This window comes from Mustela nivalis (genome assembly GCF_964662115.1).
Source record: "Mustela nivalis genome assembly, chromosome: 1".
In the NCBI taxonomy this organism is placed as follows: domain Eukaryota; kingdom Metazoa; phylum Chordata; class Mammalia; order Carnivora; family Mustelidae; genus Mustela; species Mustela nivalis.
Genome location: NC_139020.1, coordinates 141458635 through 141485841, shown reverse-complemented (window position 1 = coordinate 141485841; position 27207 = coordinate 141458635). Strand labels below are relative to the sequence as shown.

The following is a 27207-nucleotide window of genomic DNA, read 5'->3' as shown; positions in this document are numbered from 1 at the left end:
TGTGCGTATTTATATGTTTGTGCACATAGCCCTTCCTACCTGACCTACCACTATTCCAACTTTCATTAACTGAACAAAGGTTCCTAAGAGCTTCAGATACAAGATTTTTAGGAGAAAGCTGGAATCCTTCCTACAGTAGAATGCAGGAGCACTCATACCTGCAACCTTTTCAGGACTGCCCCGGGCATGGCAGCATATTCCAGCTCTCCTGCCTGCTGCCCGCCCCCCATCTCCTGCAGTGGGCAAGGACGGACAGAGGTCACAAAAGCCCAGAGCCCTTGCCTCCAAAGTGGGACAAGCCCTGCATGCTGCGGTACACCAGAGCTGATCAGGTAGAGACAGGCCTTCCCTGAAACCACATCCTTGCTCAGCTTCTTCCCCTTCCCTTTCCGGTTCCCTTCAGTCCCTCACAGGTTTTTTCCTAAGAGCATACCATTCATCAATCACTTGCATGTAAAACATCCAATGGTCCCCAGACCTTGGTCTCTAATGTCATTCCCAAAGAAAGGAACCAGGGTTTGTAAGAGATAGGACTAAATCTATGGATGGGCCAGAAATACCTTGTGAGAAAAAATGGAAATGCTCCAAAAAAGGATGGGAGCATATCACAAGGACCTGGAAGCTAGTTTGAAGGAATGCTCTCACTGGCTAAATCTGGGAAAATGTGAGCACCAAAATAATTACATACGGCAACAAGTTATAAGTGGAAAAAAAGGAATTCATGAGTGTGTATCTATGATAAGTCTATAAATAAATAAACAAGAAACAAAATGATCTCTGGCTTGTATCAAAACACCAATACCATCCAATAAATGTGGAGAGAATGCTGGAGATAGAAAATCGTCACTCTGCAACCACGGTAGGGAAGCCTGAATCAGGCAAAAATCATCAATGGATACCACATCAAAGGGAATTTTTTGATGAGGAATTGGTATTTGCCTAGTCAAATGGTCTCCCCACAGATTACTGATAAATGGTGAGAGGAAAAAACAAATGGAACAAAGCCCTTGACTGGGTGATTAAAATTAGTATCACCTATGAGAGACAGACATCAATGTGCCTCCAGATATGACACCATGAGAAAGACATCACCACTGAGGCAGTACTTTGCTGAGAACAAATAACCTGGATCTGATGAAAAGCCACATTAACAGAAAGTGAAGGAAAGTTCTATTTGCCTAAAAATCTGCAGCACCTTCCCATCATTCTTGGGATAAAATTCAAATTCCCTAAGCTGGCTGACAAAACATTTCGTGATTTGTGATTCACAACTCCTATAACCAATATACTTCGAGTTTAGAAATATATAAAAATTACAAGTTCAACAGATTTTTAACCCTGAACTACCAATGTAATCTATGTCTAAGAGAACACTACAGAGCTACTGAAGCAATAATAAAAATTTTGCTGATCAGCTACATAACCTTTTATATATTAGTCACCCAGTGCTCTGAAAAGATTCTTCTAATCTGTTTAGATGTCTAACTTAATTTCCAGTGAATTTGATTAAGTGCTGGTATCCCTAAAGCTAATCTACCTATATACCCACAAGAACCATTAACAGAACCCCTATAATTCAAATATTCCAAGAACTGCCATGACACCCCCAAGATACATCTTCAACATCTATGCATGGGATGTCATGAAATTCCTGACTCTACTTTCCATCCTCTGAGCTCTTGCTATCCCATATTCCTCCCCTAATTAGATTTCTGGACAACACCATAACAGCGACACACACACCTGGTGAAAGATACTTCTCTCTGCTGCTATTGCCCCACTATGCAAAAGTAGAGAACAAATCCACACTAATGGATGAAGGAAGGGGAACTAACTACCCTGCTAAAAGAGGAAATGGTACAAGGGGGTGGGGAAGAGAAAGGAATCTCTTCTGGTTATTAGAGAAAGTAATCAAAATTATCAGGCCCAGGTTTCTGTAGGTTGTCATCTGGGAATATAATGATGTTGGAAAATTCTCTGGAATCTGGAAATAGCAAAGGAATAATTAAGTGTTCTTTCAGTACAGCCCTGGGCTTGACTTTCCATTACCAGGCCCTTTTACAACTTGGTACAGGAGGAGGTTAATGTCTAGAACTTTGTAGAATAAAGACAGAAATAATTTCTGACCAGTGGAAAAGATAACCCCAAAGATTACAGTGTATGGTCCTGTTTTAAACCCACCATTTTTATCTAAGCAAGCAATCTATGAAACAGTCAATGCAGGGGCGCCTGGGTGGCTCAGTGGCTTGAAGCCTCTGCCTTCGGCTCAGGTCATGATCCCAGGGTCCTGGGATCGAGCCCCACATCGGGCTCTCTGCTCCACGGGGAGCCTGCTTCCTCCTCTCTCTGCCTGCCTCTCTGCCTACTTGTGATCTCAGTCTGTCAAATAAATGAATAAAATCTTATTAAAAAAAAAAAAAAAAGAAACAGTCTACGCATCTAAATTGTCAAACGCTTTTTGGACTGTTTTACTAATTCCCACACTAATGAATTGAAGAAAATCTTCAGCACACATTCATTTTGTATTTGCATGAGTAGTAATTTTATCTTTTTGAAAATTCTATTTTAACAAGCACCACTTTTTAAATTGTTCCTATAGGGGATCATGTGTTATGCATTCAAAATATACAATCATTTAAATTTTCAATCACTTAAGTCTGACTAGATTTTCAAAATATACTTGTAGAAGGGGTACTAAACTGGCAAATATGGAATAGACTATGTTTAAGTCTATTATGCAAGAATGAGCTATACTGTATATTTCTGAACCATTACTATGCCATCAAAGATCCCATTCATGGCTAAAAACGTAGGGATAATTTTCTCTGGAAATAGGGGGATTAGACTTATAAGAAAACAAAGCTAAAGAATAAGTCAATAAAAGTGGAAGAGTTCAGAACAGTGGTTCCTTTTCTACTCTGTTTGTATATTAGAACTGTCTGGACTATTTTTAAATGTCAGAGGCTTAGTAAATTAAATCTGAATATCCGGAAGCAAACCACATACGAGTATTTTTTACAAATATTAATCTCTTTCTGCAGCCACTTTTCTTGGGTGTTGTGAACTCCCTCCAGCTTTTTCTCTCTGCATTCAAATAGTAATAGAAAATAATGAACATAATTACAGCTGATAAATGTACAAAGAGTGCCCTTTATTACCCCTACATTAATGAAAAGAAGAATAGTGTCACTAAAACTACATAGAAGAGTAAGTATGTAATCTGCATTTCACTGCTGGGTTCAGAGCTTCTTGAGAAAAAATGGAGGTTACAAAGTTAGTTAAAAGCTGTGCCAAACGAAGATCAAACTTATATAAAGATCTTTAAAAATCTAACATAAACCAATGAAGGTAACCTACTGAATGGGAGAAGAAATTTGCAAATAATATATCTTATAAAGGGTTAGTATCCAAAGTATATAATGAACTCATAAAATTCAACACCAAAAAACCAAATAATCCAATTAAAAAATGGGCAGAAGACATGAACAGACATTTTTTCAAAGAAGACATCAAATGGTCAACAGACATGTGAAAAGATGCTCAACATCACTGATCAGAGAAATGCAAATCAAAACTACAATGAGACATCATCTCATACCTGTCAAAATGGCTAACATCAAAAACACATGAAACAAGTGTTAGAGAGGATGTGGAGAAAAAGGAACCCTCCTGCACTGCTGGTGGGAATGCAAACTGGTACAGCTCCTGTGGAAAACAGTAGATTCCTCCAAAACTTAAAAATAGAACTACCCTCCAATCCACCAATCACACTGCTAGGTATTTACCCCCAAAATTCAAAAACACTAATTCAAAGGGATACATGTGCCCCTATATTTATACCAGCATTATTTACAATAGCCAAATTATGGAAGCAACCCTAGTGTCCACCAATAGATGAATGGATAAAGATGTGATATATACATACACAAAGGAATATTATTCAGCCATAAAAAAGAATGAAATCTTGCTATTTAGGATGACGTGGATGGAGCTAGAGAGTGTAATGGTAAGCAAAATAAGTCAGAGAAAGCCAAATACTGTATGATATCACTCATATGTAATTTAAGAAAAACAAACAGCAAAAAAAAAAAAAAGAAAGAAAGAAAGAAACAGAGACATGAAGAAACAGAACAGATTGTTTCCACAGGGGAGGTAGGTGGAAGAATGGATGAAATAGGTGATAAGAATTAAAGAGTACATTTACCCTGATGAGCACTGAGTAACACATACAATTGTGGAATCACTATAGTGTACACCTGGAACTAATAACACTGTCAACAATAGTGGAATTAAAATTAAAAACTTAATAAAAAATATTTTTAAAAATCTAATATAAACCATTGTGAAAACAGACCTTGCTATGTAAACCTCATCTGATACAACTACCAGCATGGGCACAAGCCTCTGTATAAAAAGCAAGAGAAATATCAAAATGTGAACCTATGCTTCAACTCAAGAACCAAACAAAAATGAAGCTAAAAAATACAAAACTGGCTTTAATATATTTTTGGGTGTCATCCTTACACAGGGGCCAGGCTAATATTCTCTCTATCATTCCAATTTTAGTATATGTGCTGCCAAAGCGAGTACAGCTTTAATAGATTTTTATTCTGGAATTAAACCGAGAAGAAAAATTTAAAACTTCCAACTTTCTGAATCCACTTTCTTTCTTCCCATTCAATTTTGCTTCCATTCCTGCTTTTTTTTTTTAAGATTTTTTTTTATTTATTTGACAGAGAGAGATCACAAGTAGAGAGGCACGCAGAGAGAGGGGGAAGCAGGCTCCCCGCCGAGCAGAGAGCCCAACGCGGGGCTCGATCCCAGGACCCTGAGACCACGACCCGAGCTGAAGGCAGAGGCCCAACCCACTGGAGCCCCTGCTTTTAATCAAGTTTCCAATGATTACACTGTTAGATTTGGCCATCACCAGCCAGCCAGTCAGTAAAAAACCCATTAATTATCCTTAATACTTCCCTTTCCCTCACCATCTTTATTCAATACAGCAGCAGGTCTTCTCAATTGTTCCTCCAAAACATCAACCTAATAAGCTTTATATTCTTTTCCAGCTTTTCTAATACCATTCCAGTCTACGATACTAACATATCCGGCCTGGACTACTGCCACCACCTCTTAACCTGTTTCCTTGCTTGCATTCAGGACCCCTCCATAGTGCATGATACCACTACAGTCAGGGTACTAAAAACAATTTATAATATGCCATTGCCCTCTTTAGAAGCCCCCCAGTGCTTTCCTATCAGAGCCTTCAAGGCCCTGCAGCATCTAGTTCCTGCCTACTTTCCCAACATCTTCCCTTTTGGAGCTCCACCACTCTGGCCCTCGTTCATGGCAAATATTTAAGCATTTGCTACTTCTGACTGCCTGGCATACTTTTTCCCTACCTCTTCACATAACTACTTCATCTTGTCCTTCAGATTCCAATTCAAATACTTCCTCACAGATCTGTTCACATACCACTCTAAGGTAGTCCGCTCTTTGCCACCTAACACATGACACTGCTTATTTTCTTCATATTTATCATAATCTGGCAGAATGTATATGGGGGCATAGAGTTGGGGGGGGGGTCTTTCTTTTACCATTGTATGCCTGTGACATGTAACAGGCACGTATTTGTTTAATCAATAAATACTCCAACAGAGGCACGGTCTATAACCATGCAAATGTATTACAGAATTCGATTCCAGACTGGACTCTACGAGCAATTAGCTGCATAGCCTTGGGCATACCACAAGATTTGAGTGGGTTAAGAGTAACTGGACAGTAAAAAAGTGGATGGGGCGCCTGGGTGGCTCAGTTGGTTGAGCGGCTGCCTTTGGCTCAGGTCATGATCCCAGGGTCCTGGATGGAGCCCCACGTCTGGCTCCCAGAACCTGCCTCTCCCTCTCCCTCTGCTGCTCCTCCTGGCTTGTGCTGTCAAATAAATAAAATCTTTAAAAAAAAAAAAAAAAAAGTGGAGATGGCATGTAGGATTTCTTTTTCCTTAATTTCCTCCTGGATCTAAATTCAAGAATATAGATGTTTGAAAGCATTTGACCTCTCTGCCTCCGTTTCCTCATTTGTAGGAGACTGCTCTGAATACCACTTTCAGCTAAGAAATACTAGAACTAAGGCTCACCTGGGTGGCTCAGTCGCTTGAGCTTCGGATTCTTAATCTCAGTTCAGGTATCGATCTCAGAGTTGTGAGTTCAAGCCCTACAATGGGCTCTATGCTGGGGTTGCAGCTATTGTAACAGGCCTTAATCTACTTTTTAACCTAATTTTCCTTAGGCACCCCTTATTTCCACCCTGCAACCAAACATTACACTTTACTGCCTGTACATTTCCTCATTCTGCCGCCTCTTCTCCAACTCCAACCACTGGAAGTTTCCCTTAAAAGCCCAGATCAATTGTTAACTGCCTCATAAAGTCTAATTCAACCACCTAGCCCAGTATTGGTATGATCATTAGGTGTTCCAGAAATTCTTTTATGCTTCAGAGTAGTCCCTGATCCTCTCTCCACCTGTTTCTTAATCCATAAAAGGGAGATAATACTATCTAACATACCGCACACTATTGTTGGACAACTGTGAAAACTTAGCTTGATAATAAAGCGTTCAATAAGTAGTAGTATTTGTTGGCTACATACACTTTCCGCTCTCCTTGAGAGTCACCAAAATGACTTCATTTCCGAATCTCCAGAAGTTTGAAGCTATTACTACTCCTTCCAATGCCTCAAGTTTTCATATTCATAAAATGAAGGGAGTGGACTAGACCAATTACTATTCCCTTCAAAATGAAGTTCCCTATATTTACATGAATACCCTTTAGGGAAGCCTCAGGTGAGCTTCCCGCAACATAAATAGCTTAAAGCAAGGACACAGGCGCAGGTGAGCTGCTTTAAGGACGGGAATGCGAGGAACCTGAAACCACTGCTGCAAATGGAAGTGGGGTGTTAACACTAAAGTTAAAATAATGTTTACCAAAACCCTGGAGATCCTTTCTCAAGAAACTGAATCTTGCCATAGTGATGGCTCTTTGGGATTTTCGCTTTTAGATTAGATTACAGATTATTTGAAGGAATCAGTGCCCCAGAAGGGCGGAAAAGATGACGAAGAGACCAGTCGCGTTAAGAAGGAAATGTGTGTAAGCCACGAATGGACGAGAGTTTACACAGCAAACCCAACGCCTTTCACCTAACCCTAACCCCAAGAAGCGGGAAGAAGACCGAAGACTGCTGGGAAGAAGTTCGCGGCCGCCAGAAACCCTAAGGCGGCAGGCTGGCCGGGCGTGAGCTGACGTCTGCGGAAGCGGTGCAACCTCAGCGCTCGGCCCCTTTTCCAGGCCAGCCCCCAACCGCAGAGCCGCAGTTAGGGACCCCGGCCGTAACTCCTCAGCAACCCCCGCGTCCCGCCCCCGTACCTGCGGGGTCGAGCGCCATCTCGGCGGGCGGAGAGAAAGCAGCGCCTGGCCGCTCCCGGGCGGGGGCAGGGGAGGGGAGGAGCCTGGGCTGAGCGGCACGTGCGGCCGCCAGGAGCTTCCCGCGGGAGGAAGAGGAGGCGGCGGTGGAGGAGGAGCGCCGTGCCCTCTACAGAGCCCGGCAGGCCTCTTTCCTTCCTTCTTATTTCCCTAGTCACTACTTCCGCCTCCCATTGCGCCTGCGCCCTCCTGGCCCCGCCCCGAAGCCTGTAATTGCTGTGGAACCGACATCTGCGGGAGAAAGGCCGGGCAGGGGGGCGTGGCTTCGCGTGCGTTGGAGGCGGAACTGCCTCCGACGCGGGCAGCCTGGCTTGGGAAGGGGCGTGAGCACCCGGTTGCAGACTGGGCTAAGCGAAGACGAGAGCAGAAGCTGTGGGCCTTTGGGAGTGCGCCTCCCGTGGCGACTAGGGTCACCGCCAAGCACCTCCCTCCACGTCCGCCTTCGGAGAACGGAATGAATCATCCTGTTCCTTTATTTTTTTTCTCGTTAACGTTCATTCATTCATAAGTGTCTATTTTATGCCTGTCGGGTTCCAGCCACGGGTTCGGAATATGAGGGACAGATAACTGAATAAAAATAAGGCTCCTATTCTCGAGGAGTATCGTGTTGGCAGGGGAGTCAAATACCAGCAACACGCTGTTAAATGGGATGAACTCCACACGTGCGAGTTATAGACAGCTTGTTCTACTATAGAAGTGGTATAGTTTGTGCAGTATCATTATTTGTCCCACGCATCAGCAGCCTGCGGTTCCCCTGGAGGGGAAATTAAAAAAAAAAAAAATGGGCGCTAGAAAATATCCTTAGGGCGTACAGCCTGATTTGGGTGATGTTAAAAATCCCGACTCTGTCAATTACAGCTGTTTTGAGAAAAATGAGGGAAGCCAATAGCTATGCTCCTGAAGAGCCCCAACTGCCCTCTTGTTAAAAAGAAACTTTCTGGTGGCAGTGGTGCTCATTTCCACTCACCAACCAGCCTTCTAAATGCTTCCTTGTCATACCCACGTGTAGCCTCTGAAGAGTGAGGTGCAGCCGGGACAGATGGGACAGATGTTAGAAAAACAAGGAGCAGCTGCTTCTTCCCTGGGAGGGATTTAGAGCTTTCAAAATGATCCCCTCCCCACCTACCTGCAGTCCCTCCTCCCCTGCTGCTGCTTCAGCCTGGTCAGTTGGCAGAAAAAGCAGCCGCAGTTGAGCAGGGCTGGGAAAGTGGGTCTCTGCTCAGCAAGTCTTCCGTTTAAGGGCCTATTTGGGCATAACGGCCCTTATTACAGCTGTAGGTTGAGATGCCAAGGTGAAGAATTAATGTTTCACTCAGCCAGGCAGGAAAGCAGGTCTGTTTTCTTGTGTGTTTTATACATGTGTTTTGAAACGTACCAGATTCATTCTGGTGCCCCTTTTCTTTTTCTGGAGGTGGAGGATTTCCTTTAGAAAATAAATCTTTTTGAGGAGATGAGGTGAAGTATAAAAACAAAAGCCAGGCCTCAAACTGAGGTAATTAAACTAAATCTTCCTAGATGTAAAAGGCATCACAGAGAGCTTCAGTCAGTGACCCAAGTACCTCTACCTGAATCCTACATTACAACCTATTAGCATCACAAATTCCGACGTTTCTCTAGACTTTTGTTTCTAATTTGTAAAATTATTGTGAGGAGTAAATGTGATATCATTTAACTGTTTCAGTCATTGAAAAACCATTTCTATCACTTAAACCACTACTATTTATTTTTATTAAATCTAAATCAGCTCACTTAAAGGAAAACGCACAAGGGTATTAACCACTTTAGCCTTATCCTATGCAATAATACCTGTAAAATCATGGGTTTTCCATGTCCCATAAAATGGATTGCTGGACATATCACACTATGAGAAGCGCTAGCACCTCAGTACCTGGTACCTAACAGGGTACCCTTCTCCTGTCTTATTAAATCAGATCATTTGGGGGCAAAGTCTTTATAATGTACCTGGGAAAGATAAGTCAATTATTAAAGGTTAAACCATAGAAATGTAATTTTGGTAATTTAAAACAGAAGAAATTTCCTAAGATATCACATTATGAATGGACAATTCTTTGAGCAGTAACTGTAGTGGGAACATAAAAAGGAAGAGAACACAATGTCCCGGAAATGAAGAAATATGTATTATCCAAGCATGACCTCTAGGGCTCAAACAATATCTGGTACCTAATGGCCCCCACAGTAGCCCTTCACAAAGGACTGAATGTCAGGGTGGATGGTTAAAAAGGACTTCAAAGATGAAGTAGAAATTATGGCTGGCCATGAAAGATGGGTAGCATGTGTCAGCAGAGAAGAATGCATGTCACACTAGGAGAAAAGTAAACAAAAGGGTCTGGGAGGGGGCACCTGGGTGGCTCAGTCGGTTAAGCATCTACCTTGGGCTCAGGTCACAATCTCAGGGTCCTGGGATGGATCAAGCCCCGTGTTGGGCTCCCTGCTCAGCGGGGAGTCTGCTTCTCCCTTTACCTCTGCCTCCTCCTGCACATGCTCTATCTCTGTCAAATACATAAATAAAATCTTAAAAAAAAAAAAAGTACCTAGGATTTGAGATGTTCTTGAAGGACAAATGAGGCATGGAAAGGACAGAAGGTAAGCAATAAAAACCTATGTGCAAAACCTAGGTAGGAAGCAGGGATGTGTGGCAGGCATGGTGGGGGGCAATGCCTGAAACCATTCATCTGAGGATTTGGGAAGCTAGAATAGTTAAAAATGAGACTGAAAATGTTAGAAGAGGTCAGATTCCCAAAGCCTTAAATATTAGGCTGAGGAGTGTTTGAATCTGTTGCTATAAGCAGTCAGGGGCTGTTGAAGGTTAACAACTAGAAAAATGGCCTTGTGGTCAAAGTGATGTCTTCTAAAGATTTTTTGTAGGCTAAATATAGGTGGCAAGGAGGGAGGCAGGGGCTAAGCGGAAGGGTAAGGGACTATTGCAGTTCAGGCAGGATCTGAAAAGAGCCTGAATGGGTGTATGTGGCAATATAAAAGAAAGGACCGTAGTGAATGTTCCTGGAAAGGAAGAATCCATTCTTCATCACTGACTTAGGAGACTAGATCAAGGAGTCAAGAAGGATCTCTAGGTGATTCTGTTCCTTGGCAAATGTACACAGACAAATGAGAAAATCATGGCGACGTACCTATTCATGCTTCAAATGATCTGCCATTGATCGTCATTACTGGGGAGCAACACTGAGACAGGGGAACCAGCTAGGAGGAAATTGCAGTGACCCAAGGGAGGAAGGACAGCTACTGATGTGTGGCAGAACATGCAAAAGCAAAGAGAAATGAACTGCTTAGTATGTAGACTAGACATCAATGCACACACACATATACATATCTCTTAGTTGTATAATTCTAAGGAATTTGCAAGTATGCATAAATACATTACTTGTTTATTGCATCAATTCTGACTAGATCTAGCATACTTTTTTGCTCTATGTTGATAATCAGTTAACTATTTCTAATGTTTGAGAAAGTCAGCCCCTGCTTGCTTCCAACTCTGCCCAACGTCAGAATTGAAGACTTTTCGCCAATAGCTCTGCTCTGCCCCTGTCTTTGAGCCAGTGAGAATTACATTAGGAAGAATACTAGAAGCTCCATCCCTACCAGTACACGAAATCTGTAACTAGTTTTGGCTAGAAGATCCCCATCCATTGGGCCCTATCCATTGGGTCTGCTTTCTGAGCTGTATGATTCAGCCCCTTGGTCCCCCAGGACCTCTCCCTTCTCCCATTTGAATGCATTTAGGTCCAGGTTGACACTTAAATTAGTTTGTTAGGCCTGCCATTACAAAGAACCACAAAATGGGTGGCTTAAACAACAGAAACCTATCTTTTTCACAACTGGGGGCTAAAGGTCCAAGATCAAGATATCTGTAGGTTTGGTTTATTCTGAGACCTCTCTTCCTGGCTTACAGATGACCATTTTCTCCCTGTCTATTCACATACATAGTCTTCAGGATGTGAGTATCTGTGTCCAAATTCCTTTTCTTTTTAAAATAAGGAAACCAGTCATATTGGATTACGGCCTGCCTGAATACCTCATTTTAACTTAATTATCTCTTTAAAGACGCTATCTCCAAATACACTCACATTCTCAGGTACTGGGCTTGGGACTTCAGCAAAAGAATTTTGGGGGATGCAGATCAGCCCATTATAACAGTCTAGTTCCTTACAAGGACCAGAACCCTTCCTGGAATCCCAAATCACTTGGCTAGAGCCCTGATAACTTGCCTAGCTATGGCCTCCGCCCAGAGCAATATACTTTGTTCTTGTCTTTCTAGTAGTTGAGTAGGTTCTTCCTCGCAGTGGCTCAGTCCTCCTAGCCACTTCAGTCAGCTCCTGTCTGTCCCCCACTGCCCACACCCAAATGATCACAACATCCACCTGGCTCTTTAACGAATCTTTTTTGTCCATCTGCCAACTGCACTGTTGCGACTCAGTCCAAGATCTACCTGCTTTTGCAGAGATGTTTACAATAGTCCTCTAACTTGCTCTCTGTTCCTGGGCTGTTTTTCCTACCACCCATTCTTTCTAACTCATTTCACCCACAACCGCAAATAAGATCATAAAATTTCTTACATAGAGTCCCTCAGTGGTTCTTCATATAAATAAAATCCAAACCTTTCCCTCGAACAAGGTTCACAAAGCCCCTGATAGACAAATTCCAGCTCATTACATCATCCTTTCAAGAACAACCTGCTTGTCCTCTACGTTATCCACTGTATGAGACTACTTGCAATAGATTAGAAAGTATCTGTGGGGACTTTTCTGTGCATTATCCCAGAAAAACAGGTAAGGTTCTGTGTTGAATACAGACACTTGAAACTGATTTCCAAAAGAGTGTGTAGTGGAAAGACAGAGGCTGTGGAACTAAGCAGAGCTCAATTCTAATTCCTCTGGCCTTCTTTTACTTTTTAACTGTTTTATTGAGATATAACTTATACACAGAAAAGGGCACAAATCTTTGTGCAGCTGAATGAGTACTTATATATGTATATACTTTTGAACTACACCTCTGATGAGGCCTAGAGCATTTCTAGTCATCCAGAACTTTCCTTGGTACCTCCTCCTGATGCACCAGCCTCCATAAAAACAATGACTCTTCTGACTTCTATGAGAATTTATTAGTTTTGCCCGGTCTCAAACTTATGTAAACATAACTGTATAGTATAGTCTATCATATCTGGCTTCTTTTGCTCAGCTCAAAAGCCATGAGACTCATTCATGTTGTAAATATCCACATATCTGCTCTCTACTTCTAATTTATTTGTTTCTCCCCCTGAGTCTCAGTATCCTCAATCACACCACGCCTACATAATTGATTGGAGCATTAAAGAAGACCTGTGACAAACAGTGATAGTGGTTTCTAGCACATGGTAGGCCATTGCTAAATTCAAGCTATTGTTATTGCAATGATTATTTTTTACTCTAGAAAACTGTCTTTTTGAAGTTTTGCACTATATTCAGGGTGGTTTTTTTGGTTTTTTTTTTTTTTTTCAATGTAATACTTCTGAGCTACTCTGCTTTCAAGACTAAAATCTGGGTAACAATATGTTTAAATCAGTATTATGTGAACATCCTTCAAATGAACAAAGGAGATTTAACAGTGTGCCCTATCACTTATCAGGTGAAAAAAAAGGTGTGAAAAAAAAATCACCTCTCACCTCTGTGGAAGGCTTTTTATATTTTATGTTTTGTTTTTACTGTGAATTGTTTTCTGGGTGGCCTCCTTTAAGACAGACCACAATTTTTTTCTGGGGTCACAGAATTTTATTCCTAAAAAATACTTTTAAAAAAAGGGTAATAAAGATAATAAGACTATGACATGACTTATATTGGATTTCTCTCACCTTGGTCTTCTGCAGATATTATGATCCTTTGTAGAACTTCTCACAGGAGCTGGCAAACTTGACAAAAACAGAAGGGCTTTTCATTGTACAGTGAGTCTGAAAGAGCAGTGACATTCTGATTAGATGGCCAGCTGTCCTGAAAACATCTCAAGGATTTTTTGCTTATTTAGATGAAATAAAGTTAGTGAAAACTCTAACAACTCATTCCAGATGTTTCTGCACTATTAATCCGTCAGACGACAAACTTCCTGAATTCACTACCCACCCCTCCCCCAAGTCAGAGAGCGTACTATGTGCCATGCACTGTGCTGAGTCTTGGAATAAATAAAGATGACAGACTTTCCCTTAAGGATCTCACAGTACAGGGGGCATAAGACAAACACACGAACAAACAATCACAGTCCAACATGATAAAAGATGATGTGGGAGCCCAGAGAGGGAAATTAATTTGATTTCCAGAAGATATATTTGAAATAACTCTTTAAAAGTTATTATTCAACAAGAGAAAGACAATGGTTATAGTTAACGGCGTTTTACTGTATAGAATAGGCATAGGGTAACCATCATGAACAACAAATATGGTTGAAATAGCTGGATTGGCCACTATCAGTTGGAGCTTCTTAGACACCAAAGGAGATAAAAATCAAGAATTGAGAACAAAATCAAGAAATCAAGTTCTGATGCTTTCTCACTAGTGCTACGCTCAGACAAAACAACCCTATGTCATTGATTCTGGTATATTTATCAATAGGACATTAAGAAATCAGTCCAAACGAAGAGCTCCTAAACACTCAGGACCTGACCCTCAGTAAAGAAGAGTGCTTACAGAGATCTATTCCATTAACTAAATTCTGTGTCACGGGGGCGCCTGGGTGGCTCAGATGGTTAAGTCTCTGCCTTCAGCTCAGGTCATGATCCTGGGGTCCTGGGATGGAGTCCCACATCTGGCTCCTACCTCAGCAGGGAGTCTGCATCTCCCTCTCCTTCTGCCTCCCCCTTGCTTGTGCTCTCTTGCTCTCTCTCTCTCAGATAAATAGAATCTTTAAAAAGAAAACAAATCTACATCATGGAGCCAGGGATCCCAAGGTATGGATGAAGAGTTTCCTAAAGGAAAGAAGTATTGTTGTTGCTAAGCCACTTGACTCTGCTGTTTTGAGGGAAGAGACTATCTTAGGCACCACTATAGTACCTCTTAGACAACTTAGCATCTGGCAGGGTAAATGTTGGTTGCATAAGTTCCTATTAATGGAGAGTATAGTGGCACCATGTAAAACTAATATGGGTCACTTGGTCCACGGATTATTTTTCTTTAGCATCACTTTCTTCTTCTTCCTGTCACTAACCCCTACCTTAATTCAGGTTGCCATTCCTGATCTTCGGCTAAAGATAGCTTTCAGGTTTTACATTCTTATGTTTCCTGGTCAAGGCATCCCCTCACTTAGAACATGATATACTTATTTATGGCACTGTCTGCTTGATGTCTTGTTCTTTTGGACTCTGCTCCTCCCCTATTTTGTTACATGGTTTCTACCAGTGTTGTCATGTCCTTATAGGACCTCTCTCTTTAGCCATACTCATTTGTCCAAGAACAGTTACCTGACCTAAAGTAGACCAGTGATGTTTCTGTCTAGAAAATATTAGCCCTGGGTCTAAGTATATCATCAGTATTTGTCTCCTGAGGCTAGAATTGGAAAATGTAGAAGCCAGTAAGACACAAGTGCTGTGCCGTGTAGAGAAAGTTATCTTTAAGGAAGAGTAAAGATGATGCCTAACCAGAAAAGTACAGAGATTCAAGACTGAGAAAATCCATATAGAGTTTGAATCTCTGGTTGTAGCTGCTCTGAGAGTTATATCTATTCCTGCCTTTCTGGGGCTTGGCTCTTTGAGCCACCAAAGACTCATGACTCCAAATCTTCTACGTCCCAATTCTCGCATGTGGCCACTAGTTCTTTGTAGGCTTCCGACACCTTCGCATAGGTGCAAACTGTTAGTACTTTGTATCTCTCTGAGACCACTGCCTGGAACATCCATGGGATCCTCTGAGCAGTTACACAGTTACACACATACAGAAGTGCAGGGGAAGCTACTGCCTGCAGGGTTATCTTAGTCAACAGTGAATGGAATCCCATAGATAAAAGTGTCCTACCTTTTATTCCCTGGGAAGATAGTTCTGAAGCACATTTTATAAGACCCCTCCAACAGTCTCATGGTATCCAGTACTAGTCACCTTTAGTGGGACACTCACTAAAACATGAGTGTATTATCTTTCCCTCCTTCCCTGCTTCACTTTTCCCTGTCTCCCCTTCCAGCTCTCTGGGATGATATTCAAAGGTAATCTACTTGCACATAATCTAGGTTCAATGAGCACTTGCTCATTGTTTCTTTTCCTTTAAACTGATTCAAGTTGGTTCCTATTCCTTGTGACTCAAAGACATTGTCCAGATTAATTCAAAGCCCTGCAACGGTTCCCCCAGTCGCCCATAGAATACAAGCATACAAGCAAGAGAACTGGATGGGAACATATGGAAATCTGATCCAGAGTTTACATTCTTAACTTCTCCGGTGCTTCATAGATGTTTATCCCCTGAGAGTTAATCAAATTCTCCCTAACAATGCAACGGGTCATTGAGAATACAAAAAAATCCAGGCACACACATGAAAAAACCCTACTATCTCCAGGATTGCTCCAGTTCACTATTTGTTCTTATCCTGTTGTGACTTGTGTCTAGATACCACACTTTATTTTACTGTTTATCTGTTGTTGAAGATTAAGGCTGTTTGTAATTTTTCTTTTAAGATTAACATTGAAGTGAATATTCAAAAAAAAAAAAAGCTTTCATCTCTAGCTCTGTTTATTTCTGAAAGATAATTCCTAGAAGTAGAATTATGGTGCTAATTACTGTGGATGAATTGGCCATAATAAATAGTCGCTTTAAATATATTTGCTTAAATTAGTACGGACAGGCATTTTGTTCCAACTTACTCATTTTTATTAGTAGTGATAAATATTTTGCTTGTTTAATAGGCATTGTCCTTTTATAAATTGTCTATCCATATTCTTTCCCATTTTAAATTAAACCATTATTATTTCTTATTGATTTATCTATTGCTTTTTTATAAGAAGCCTATTTTTATCATTCGTGGCATTTATTTATTAGAGTTGTTTTCTTTTTACTTTTATGAATAATAATTTGACAGCCTCATGTACATATGGAGTATTTTTTTTTTTTGGTTGTCTATTCCATTATTTAATTCTTAGAAATAACCCATCCTATTTTCTATATTTCTTTTTTCCTGAGTTTTTAAAAAATAAACAGATTGCCAGGATGTCTGAGTGACTCAGTCAGTTAAGTGGCTGCCTTCAGCTCAGGTCATGATCCCAGAGTCCTGGGATCAAGCACTGCATCGTGTCAGGTTTGTTGGTTAGTGGGGAGCCTGCTTCTCCCTCCCTCTCTGCAACTCCTCCTGCTTTTGCTCTCTTTCTCTCTTGCTCATTCTCTCTCAAATAAATAAAGTAATTAAGTAAATAAATAAATAAACTGCTATTTTACAACTATTTTCTTTTCTGCCTCTTTATTTTATTTTCTTATGGTGGAAAATGAGGATCTATCCTTTTCTCCAGAGAACTAACCAATTCTTCTAACACTGTTTTCCCAAAAGTATTTACTGAATAACCTACCTTTTCCTTTTCAGTTTTTTTCTGATCTTGAATCTATCTCTATGCTCTTTGTCTTCTCCATTTCCCCACCTATTTCTATGACTATGTCATCATCTTTTCATTTTTCAGCTAACTCTTAAGCTCTGGGTAGGTAAAGTGAAGATACAAATGATATATCCTCTCTTCTGATTTCAGACCACGTCTCAGCACATTTGAGCACTGAACTTCCTTTAGGCTCAAGACACCGTCTGTGATTCGTGTGTGTCAGGACAATGAGCAGTGTCACTTGCCCCATCAACTCTGGCTCTATGCCTGCTGGCTCCTCGTTTGTGAACAGATGAGGGAGGGGCTGTGAGAGCCCATATTCCCCTCTCCAGGTTCAACTAAAGAATGTTTCTGGACTTCCCATCCTTGGTTGCAGTGCATGTTTATACTTATTTCATACTATTTATATTATTATACCACGGGTCCCTGGGAAGCAGAGTCTGAGGCAGAGATTAACACACAGAAAGTTTGCTAGGGAGTGCTCTGGTGGTTAAGACTTTTGGAAAAGAGGAAAAGGAAACAGGGAAGGAGGAGATAAACAGTGGTGTAGTCCTAATAAGAACTTAGCCAAGTTCTGAAGCTGGTTAACCCTTCTGAACTGTCCTGAATTGGAGCAAGGGGAATGGGCTTCATATTCCCTCCTGCATTGACCAATCATTGGTAGAAGGCTGTCCTAGGAAGGGGCATGGCCTTGGGTGAGGCATGTCTTTTTAGTAGGTAGCACTAATCATGATTTTAATTACCAGAATTATAATTAAAAATTAATGTTAATTTCTGAGATGCATTCATTATTAACTGTCCCTCTCTATATCATAAGCTCCAGGAAGTAAAGGACCATGCCTGTTTTTTAATCTCTTTTGCAGCCTCAGAGCATAGCAATTTTTTGTTGAGTACCTAATGGGTACAAAGCACTCCATAAATAATTGCTGAATAAATACATGACTAAAAGAAACAATATTATCTTCTTTGTCTATATTTTAAAAGAAGAGTGAGGTACAAAAGAGATCTAATAAATGGTAGAGCTGAGATATAAGTCCACTTCAGTTTGGTTCCAGAGGCCAGGCTCTTTCTACTATGACAGTGTCCTAGTCCGCTCAGGCTACCAAAACAAAATAACACAGATTGGATAGCTTAGACAAAAGAAATTTATATTCTCACAGTTTTGGAGACTGGAAGTCCAAGATTAAGGGGCCATCAGAGTTGGTTATGGGTGAAACCTCTCATCCTGGCTTGTAGGGACATCATTTTGCTGTGCTCTCATGTGGCCTCTTCACTGGGCACATGCAGGGAGGGAGGGGGGGAGAGCAAGAGAAAGGGAAAGAAGGAAAGAAGGATCTCTGGTGTTTTTTCCACTTCTTATACAGACACCAGTCCTATCAGATTAAAGGCCCAACTTTCTTTATGACTTCATTCAACCTTTACTACTTCCTTGTAGGCCCCATCTCCAAATATAGTCACATCAGGGATTAGAGCTTCAAAACATGAATTTGGGGGCAGGGGGACATGATTTGGTCCATAACAGAAAGATTTCCAGGCTTTATTATAAAAACAGAAAGATGTAGAGGAATCTAACTTTGATAGTATTGTGATGCTCTCCTTCTGCCTTCTGCACACCTATTATGAAAGTAATGATGCCAGTTGTGTCTAATTACATAAGAAATAAGAGAAAAACAGAAAAATGTTGGAATGAAAGGTGTGAGAAACTTTAGAAATAGACAGTAATAGTACTCCAACATTGGGGTTATTTGGCCCTCCTCTAATTAGTGACTCCAAATGGCTGCCAGACCATGAAGTATCTTCTTAACCACCAAATCAAATTCTGACTGCATTTTCTCATTAAAGACATTCAGCTTTCAGCTTCTCTTTCTTGTATTCTGAAATAGCTATGTTTTCAGCCATTAATCTACTCCATCCTCCATACTTGGACTAGTTTTCATCCTGAGAAGAAAATAAGACCTTGTCACTCCCTTGCTTAACTCTATATATTCATATATATTCATTTCTATATATTCTATATATTCATTTCTTTATATTCATTTCTCTATATATTCATTTCTCCCTGTGACAGTGGTTCTAAAACTTCATTGCCTATCAGAATCACCTAAAAGGCTCATTAAAACAGAGTGGTGTCTCTCCACGACTCATGCCCCCATTCCCAGAGTTTCTAACGCTGTAGAGCCCTGAGAATTTGCATTTCTAACTGTTCCTAAGTGACGCAAATGAAACTGATCCTGGGACTGACGACTTTTTGAGAAGCTCTGTCCTGCAGAGAAGACTGACCCACAGACTCTTGCCTCTATCTGGCCCCAGCTTGCTCACCTCTTTTCCTCTTACCCTCCTCCTTCTAACTCCCATTGATCTTACATGCTAGCCACATGTTTTCACCAGGTCCAGAATACTTCGGCATTGTCATACTTCTTGCCTTCATGGCTGGCAAAGTCTATTTCCTACCCAGCCCACATGCTCCTTCTATACACAGCCTCCCTTACTTTTTCGGAGTATTTTAATGATGATTCCACATACTGTGTTCATATATATCTATTTTATATTACTGCTTTATTTTTATTGTTTTTCAAGCCCTTCTCTTTCACGGTGTGTTTGACTATACAGGAGACATGTCTCATTTTTGTATTTCTGATGATTCACATAGTGTCTGCCAAGAATGGCTGCTTGGTATATGTTGCATTTGTATTTAAAGTTAATTCAGTTTGATTATCCATAAAAGGCTTAAACCATTCATGGGATGTAAGGTAGCTCTGACATCCTGTAAGTTTCCTTTCATCCTCTTAGGATCTGAGACCCTATAGAAGAGCATTTCATCTACTTTCAGCTACTGTGCATGGCTTCCTTTATTCATCAGATCTCACTTTCAATTTGTCTATGTAGCTGACCTCCATTCCAGGCTTTGCTGGCCATGTTTTTGTCTGGCAAGCTCCAGCATTCTCTTCGGCTTACACCTTTACTTCTTGAGGTTCAGACTGGGTCCTCTAGCTCTCTTCTCACTAGCCTCCCTTGCCTCTACTACCTGCCAGAGTAGCACGCTTTGTTTGATCTGATTTGGCCCACTGGTTCTGGAACTTTGAAACCATCTACAGCCACTAGGCTAATGGTCCACACATCTGCAGTCACTATAACCTGAAGAAAGGCTGCTGGTTGAACCTTTCGCCTTACTCTCCCTTTTCCCCAGTTCCCACCTATTAACACTTGATTCATTATTCAACCAACCTTCAATTCATTCTTCTATTTGTTGTTCCACTCAGAGCTTGTAGGTGACAAAGTGTATGGCATCACTTACTACATTTCTACTTCAAACTATGTATTATTACACACTGAAGTCATAAAGGGGGAAAACTCTGAGCTGGAAAAGAAAGAAAGAAAAAAATTTCAGTCACAACTCAGCTGTGAAATATTGCTAATGACAGCCTCTTCAGTTTATCAGTAAGAGGGCAACATAAGCTGGATTTTCAGAAGATATGAATAATCCAGCTCTTTATTAATTATACTGGAAGCATATAGTATTCCAATTATAAAAATTATCAGCCGTGAAAAATTTCATACCCTGTTTACTTTCAGGGTGAAATACACCTTCTCAAACTTGTAGATTATTTTTGCTTTGTAGGTCAGGCTTAAGTATAAATGATAATTCATTTCTCAGATAAGCTAAAAGGCTAAAAACAAAAAAGAAGAAACTGTCAACTTCTGATAAACCAGATGCAAGAGGTGATAGCTAGGCCACCATGTCAAATTTCAAATTAATAATTTTAACTGTACTTGGGCCAAATAAACGGACTTTGTAAAAAATTCCTTACTCTCAGAAATTATGTTATTTCTCGTTTATATAAGGAGTTTGATTTTTATCTCTACCAGATGAAATTCCCTGTAATTTGCTGTTTCAAATAATTACTCATAACAAACCAGAAGAATAGGTGCTATATGGCCTGATACATATATTCTCTAGCTGAAATGCTTTTCTAGTTTTGATTCTTTGATCCCTTCAACCAAGTGTAGGCTTGGTTTTCTCAGTTTTAAAAGGCATAGAGATCCTGCCTTCTACTACAAGAGGAATAAAACAATCTTGGGATACTACTCAATAAATGGGAGACAACAATTCTTAATAATGTCCAACTTGCAGTATTATTGTTAGTATTAAATAAGGGAATAATTATGGAAATGCTAGCCAATGCATGCACACAGTTGGTGGTCAATAAATGTTAGAAGTCCCCTAATAGTACTACAGTCTGTGAGTCCCAGAAATAGCTCAGGCATCCATGTGCTTTCTTACAGGAAATTGGTTGTGAATATTTATATTTTCTGGTCAAGTAGAGTGAATCGTTCCTTGCAGTGCTCTCGATAAGAATGTTGGAACACATGAAGTACCCAATTGGACACATCAGATGTTCTAGAAAGGCTATTGGAGGGGAGGTAGAGAAGCTCAGTGCCTTGGAAAATGTGCATTTTCCACTGTGCAAAACAGAATCACATTTGCCAAGAGGAGGTTTATTGTCAAGAGATGAGACAAGTAGGAAATCACTAAAATTGCTGTCTCTGTGAACGGATTTGGAAGATGAATGCATTGAGATTTCTTCTCAGCCCTCATTTTCTGCTTCTCTGTGGTATCCAACACTGTTGCCCATGTCCTCTACCCAAAGCTACTTTTTTTGAAAGTCTTTTCTCTGTACCAGATTGAAACTATATTCACATTCTTCTCTCATGAATTCTGCCCTTTTCTGCTATCTGATTAAACCGCTTCCATATTTAAATTTTTGACTTTCCATTATATTCAATCTTGAGATCCATGGCCTTCTCTGTGGACTTTCTCATAGAGAATCCATCCATTTTGGGGGATGCAACTTTTGTAATTTATGTGGAGGGTTCCCAGATATCACTGGAGTTCTAAATTCTAAAGTTTCAGGTTTGCATCTCCTCTCCAGCTCCCTAGCGAGTAATTGTTGATGTTGTAGTGATATGCCGAACTCAGCATATTAGAAAAGACTCACTTTCTGTCATCCTTATTTCTTTTACTATTCTCAGAACTCAGTTCATGCTTATCATGTCAGTCATGTTAGAATTGGTTCAACATTTCACTCCCTAAACCTAAAATCATGTTGAGTAACTGTCGGGAGCCAGTACAGGAGGCCTACTATAAGAGCTGTAAGGGACTGAATATGATTGGCTGTTCATTTAGGTCCACTCACGCGGGAGGTGCATGAGCACTGCGGTGATTGGCTAGGCGGGCTAAGCGGCCGGTGTATATATGCTTGAATGTACTTGTAGAGGGGGCCCGCTGGGAGCCAGGCCGCGCGGAGCTGCGCTGGCCAGGGGGCCGCAGCCCGGACCATGGCGGCGAGCGCCGAGGGGCAGCACGCGGCCCTGGAGGCGGCGGCGACTCCCGAGCGGGGCGGCGGGAGCTGCGTGCTGTGCTGCGCCAGAGGGGGAAGAAGATAAAAAGGAGCCATTAAAGAATTTTGCCTCCACGCGTGTCTCCGAGTCGTTCTTGCTGGCGAGAGCGACAAGTGGTGCTGAAACCCGGGATTCTCATTGTGAGAGACGCACGGAGTCGGCGACGATCAGGTAAGGAGTGCACCTATTTCTGTCTAGTGAACGACAGGGAAAGTTCCTAGGATAAGGACGAGAGTAAAGCTTTCCGGGATGGGAAACGAGATGGCTGCATATAAAATGTTGGGGCCGCTAACTGACATTCTTAAAGCAAATGGGACCCCTTTGAAAAATAAGAAGGCTCGCTTATTTCTAAAAGAAGTGGGTCAAACCGCTCCGTGGTTCTTAGAGGAGGGATTGCTTAATATTCCCCAATGGGAATATCTAGGGGAAGACCTCAGGCACGACCCGCACACTACGCCGGGAACTCTGTTTGGTCCTTAGTGAAGGTCTGCTTACAATCGTCCCACGAACCCATACGCAAGGCGGTTCTACAGGGAGGAGAGATCTTAGAACAGGTAAAAGAGGAGTCTTGCAAAGGATCCTTGAGATATTCCAGTTCTGAAAGTGAAAGCTTAGAAGAAAGCTCCTACGAGGAAAACGCCTGTCCCGGTGATAAGAGAAAAGTGACGGGAGGGGGTCCCTCCGATGATCAGAGAGTGGAAGAAATGAAAAGGAGCTTGCAAAAAAGGAGGAAAAGCTAAAGAAGGCCATGGCGCAGCTCAAAATGCAGGGGGAAGTTATGGCGCAGCTGAAATTAAAAGTGAAAGAAGGAGCTATGGCGCAGTTACAAACAAAGACGGAAGTGGTAGATAACTTAGATCCTATGCCCACACGCCCAGCCCCAACAGCGCCACCTTAGGAGGGGCCTTCTCCATATAAACCTTGCTGCACCAAGGCCTGCTATTGTGCGAGCTGCACCCCACGAGTGGCTGCCATAGTAGCCTCTCAGGAGTTTGGGTGGGAACAGGATTCTCATTCAGTCCTAAAATCCCCACTTACTCTAACTCCACCTTTTTTGGCTATACTTATACCTACCAAGACCCAGCGCAAGGCGCGTCAGCTCACCCTCTAGATAGGTGGCTGCTCTGCAAGGCTGCACAGGCATGTACAGGCTTGGAAAGCCTTCACTTTATTAATGGGTCTACATGGTGTAACTGTACGTACAACTATCACGTAGGCTCTCGATTTGAAACAAATGTTACAGCAATCTGTTTCGTTCCTCAAACAGTGGGCCGGACTTGGTGCCATGGCTGTTCTCTTAATCACAGCTAATGTACTAATGTTACGTTGGGTGTGTGGCCGTGTCCGTCGCAATCAACGACAATAACACCTCATGGTTCAAGCCATGATGGCTCTTGAAGCTGGTACCTCCCCCCAGATATGGGTAAGTATGCTAGATCGGTAGTCAAAGACGGGTAAGACTGATCCCACACCATAGCAACCTAAGACAGGGGCTCTTCGACCAGGGAGAGTACCCGATGACGGGTAAGCATGTGTGCTGAGGATTGGCAACCTAAGACAGGCACGATCTCAGCCATTATAAATAAATAAAAAAGGGGGAGATGTCGGGAGCCAGTACAGGAGGCCTACTATAAGAGCTGTAAGGGACTGAATATGATTGGCTATTCATTTAGGTCCACTCACGCGGGAGGTGATTGGCTAGGTGGGCTAAGCTGCCGGTGTATATATGCTTGAATGTACTTGTAGAGGGGGCCCGCTGGGAGCCAGGCCTCGCCCCGCCGAGCCGGCCGGAGGGGGCCGCAGCCCGGACCATGGCAGCGGGCGCCGAGGGGCGGCACGCGGCCCTGGAGGCGGCGGCTACGCCCCAGCGGGGCGGCGGGAGCTGCGTGCTGTGCTGCGCCAGAGGGGGAAGAAGATAAAAAGAAGCCATTAGGGGCGCCTGGGTGGCTCAGTGGGTTAAGCCGCTGCCTTCGGCTCAGGTCAGGATCTCAGGGTCCTGGGATCGAGTCCCGCATCGGGCTCTCTGCTCAGCAGGGAGCCTGCTTCTCTCCCTCCCTCTCTCTCTCTCTCTCTCTCTCTGCCTACTTGTGGTCTCTGTCAAATAAATAAATAAAATCTTAAAAAAAAAAAAGAAGAAGAAGAAGCCATTAAAGAAGTTTGCCTCCACGCGTGTCTCCGTGTCGTTCTTACTGGCGAAAGCGACAAGTAACGTTCTCTAATGTCATACATTGTTCTTTCCTCAGTCAACATCTTTGTGTACACCAATATCCTTTCCCTCTGACTGTTTTTGTGGCCACAACCTGCCCTGCCAACTCCAACTACTTCAGACCTGTAGACTCTCTTTTCTCCAGTTCATTCTGTGCACCTCAGCTAGTTTATGCCTTTTAACAACCTTTGCTAACTCATCACAGTATTGCTTACTGAAAACCCCACAATGACCCCCGAGTTTCCACAGGTTTTTCAAACTCCTGGCCTTCCAAGACTACATCTGGCCTAACCTGACTCTATAATCCCACTCTTTCCCACTTATCACTATCCCTCTGGGGCTCCATTCATTCCATTTACAGAAGGTTTCTGATAAGCAGTGACTCTTTCAAGGAAAGGTAAAATAGAGCCCTAAAACCTTCCTGAGATACTTCATTTTCTGTCCAGAACACATCCTCATGGTTATAAACTCATTTTTTTTTTAAGATTTTATTTATTTAACACAAAGAGACACAGTGATAGAAGGAACACAAGCAGGGGGAATGGGAGAGGGAGAAGCAGGCTTCCCGATGATGCAGAGTCCGATGCAGAGCTTGATCCTAGGACCCTGGGATCATGACCTGAGCCGAAGGCAGATGCTTAACACCTGAGCCATGCAGGTACCCCATAAACTCCTTCTTTAGACACACACTTGATTCCACAAATATAAAATGGCACTAGGATGTCAGTAGGTGCTTCTAATAAGCACTTTTTGTCATGGCCCTATAATCTAAACACTGAGAACTGGCAAATTTCCCAAGTGTTCTCTTTATTCATACAAATATCATTTAAAAAGTTCCTTCAATGTTTGCATTTTTCATCACATTAGAAATTAGAAATTTTTTATTATTAAATGTTTTAAATAGAAAATATAATAGGTACTCCTATACCAATCATTAGATTTAATAGATGAGAAAGGTCAGAAAGGTCATATTTACTGCAAGGCACTTAAAAAAAAATGTTCTTTATAAGTTGCCTGGGTGGCTCAGGCAATTAAGCAGCTCAGGTCATTATCTCAGGGTTGTGAGATCAAACCCCACACTGGGCTCACACTGAGCATGGAACCTGCTTAACATTCTCTCTCTTCCCTTCTCTCTGCCCTTCTTCTTCCCCTTGAGCTCTATCTAGCTCTCTTTCTCTCAATAAATAAATAAATGAAATAAAAATAAAAATGTTCTTTAGTTCATCCTATTAATGGATGATTTGCCCACTGATAACTATTAATAATTGGATGTTATTATTTTAAATTCGTGACTAAGAAGCAAATAAAATTGCATTGATTTCTTTGGCAATGTATAAGAGAATATAAGGATATAACGAGTCCTATGACCCAAACTTTCTGTTCACCAGTAACTGAGAAGATACCAAAAACATTAGGAGTTGGGTAATATTTGTGTTAGATTTTGTCTATGACTTGATGTGAGTAGAAAAAGAGTCTGTCTAGGAAAGAACAAGTCAATGCATGTTCTTTTATTAGACTCAGAACTGAGTTAGCCAGCGAATTTCCCATTATATCTTAGCTGCCAGGAAACTTGCACTATTTAATTGCTAAACTTCATAAATTAACTCATCCCAGGTCCCTGTCATCTGTTATTCTCCTTCTTTTTAACAGGTTTTATACTTTTAATTCTTACTTGTCTAACATGTTTTAAAAGATGACTGTAATCACTTATTGAACATTTTTTAAAAACCCACAGAAACACACTTACAGGACATGATTCTCTCAAATCATTAGAGAATTCCAAGATACAGTATTCCATGGCAAATTCATCAGGTTTCTCAATATAGGACATAAATAGTGACTTGTTTTAAATGGGAATAATGAAACCTAATTTTTATGAAACCCACAGTAATCTAAAAGCTTCAATTTCATTTGTGTCTATCCTCTCTTCAATACCAGACTTCTTAGCAAACCAATTAAGTGGTAAAGAACTGATACAGATTTATCAACTTTTTTCATCAGTTTGATAAGACAGTCAAGGATTCAAATTCAAATGATGGACATTGGGGAAGGTATGTGCTATGGTGAGTGCTGTGAAGTGTGTAAACCTGGTGATTCACAGACCTGTATTCCCGGGGCTAACAATGCATTATATGTTTATAAAAAAATAGAAAAAATATTTTAAAAAAAGATATGGAAAAAGAAATAAGATACCTGATTAATTTATAGATGGATAACTCTATTGTCCATGAAGTATCTTATCATACAAGTGAGGCATTTCAGTCTCTGTTCATAGCCCACACCTAAGTTTGGCTACTGAATTCACTAAAGTAAAACAGTGGTAAGAAGCTACAGGACTTTGAAGTAGAGGGATAAGTAGATCTTAAACAACTTGCCCAATGGAAAATGAATTCATGCCCAAGTCCAGCCTAGAACCCAGATTTCTTGGCATATCTAGGAACACTATAACTGGTTTGTGTTAATGTTTCACGTGGAGACAGTTTTACTTGCTTTTGAGTAATAGCTTAAGCTGATAGTTGGCTGAAGTAACCACTTTGAAGGTCAAAATTTATTTGAATTTGT

General features: G+C 41.4%; 1 protein-coding gene and 1 long non-coding RNA gene across 3 annotated transcripts in view; both read right to left on the bottom strand.

Annotated features, from left to right (window-relative positions):
* CMC1 (C-X9-C motif containing 1) overlaps positions 1-7679 on the bottom strand; it is an 84381-nt gene extending 76702 nt beyond the window's left edge. The window contains exon 1 of the mRNA XM_082728996.1: positions 7417-7679. Coding sequence (XP_082585122.1) covers positions 7417-7435 — 19 coding nt within the window. The 5' untranslated portion in view covers positions 7436-7679. The remainder of the gene's footprint in view (positions 1-7416) is intronic.
* Positions 7680-10632: 2953 nt separating this feature from the next.
* LOC309863744 overlaps positions 10633-27207 on the bottom strand; it is a 40620-nt gene continuing 24045 nt past the window's right edge. Inside the window, exons 2-4 of one of the 2 annotated variants that reach the window (XR_014311232.1) lie at positions 20265-20397; positions 13337-13432; positions 10633-10734 (exon numbers count right to left, since the gene is read on the bottom strand). This is a non-coding gene — a long non-coding RNA (uncharacterized lncRNA). Of the gene's footprint in view, positions 10735-13336; positions 13433-18578; positions 18978-20264; positions 20398-27207 lie in introns of those variants that run through there. The other variant, XR_014311233.1, reaches the window with a different exon arrangement.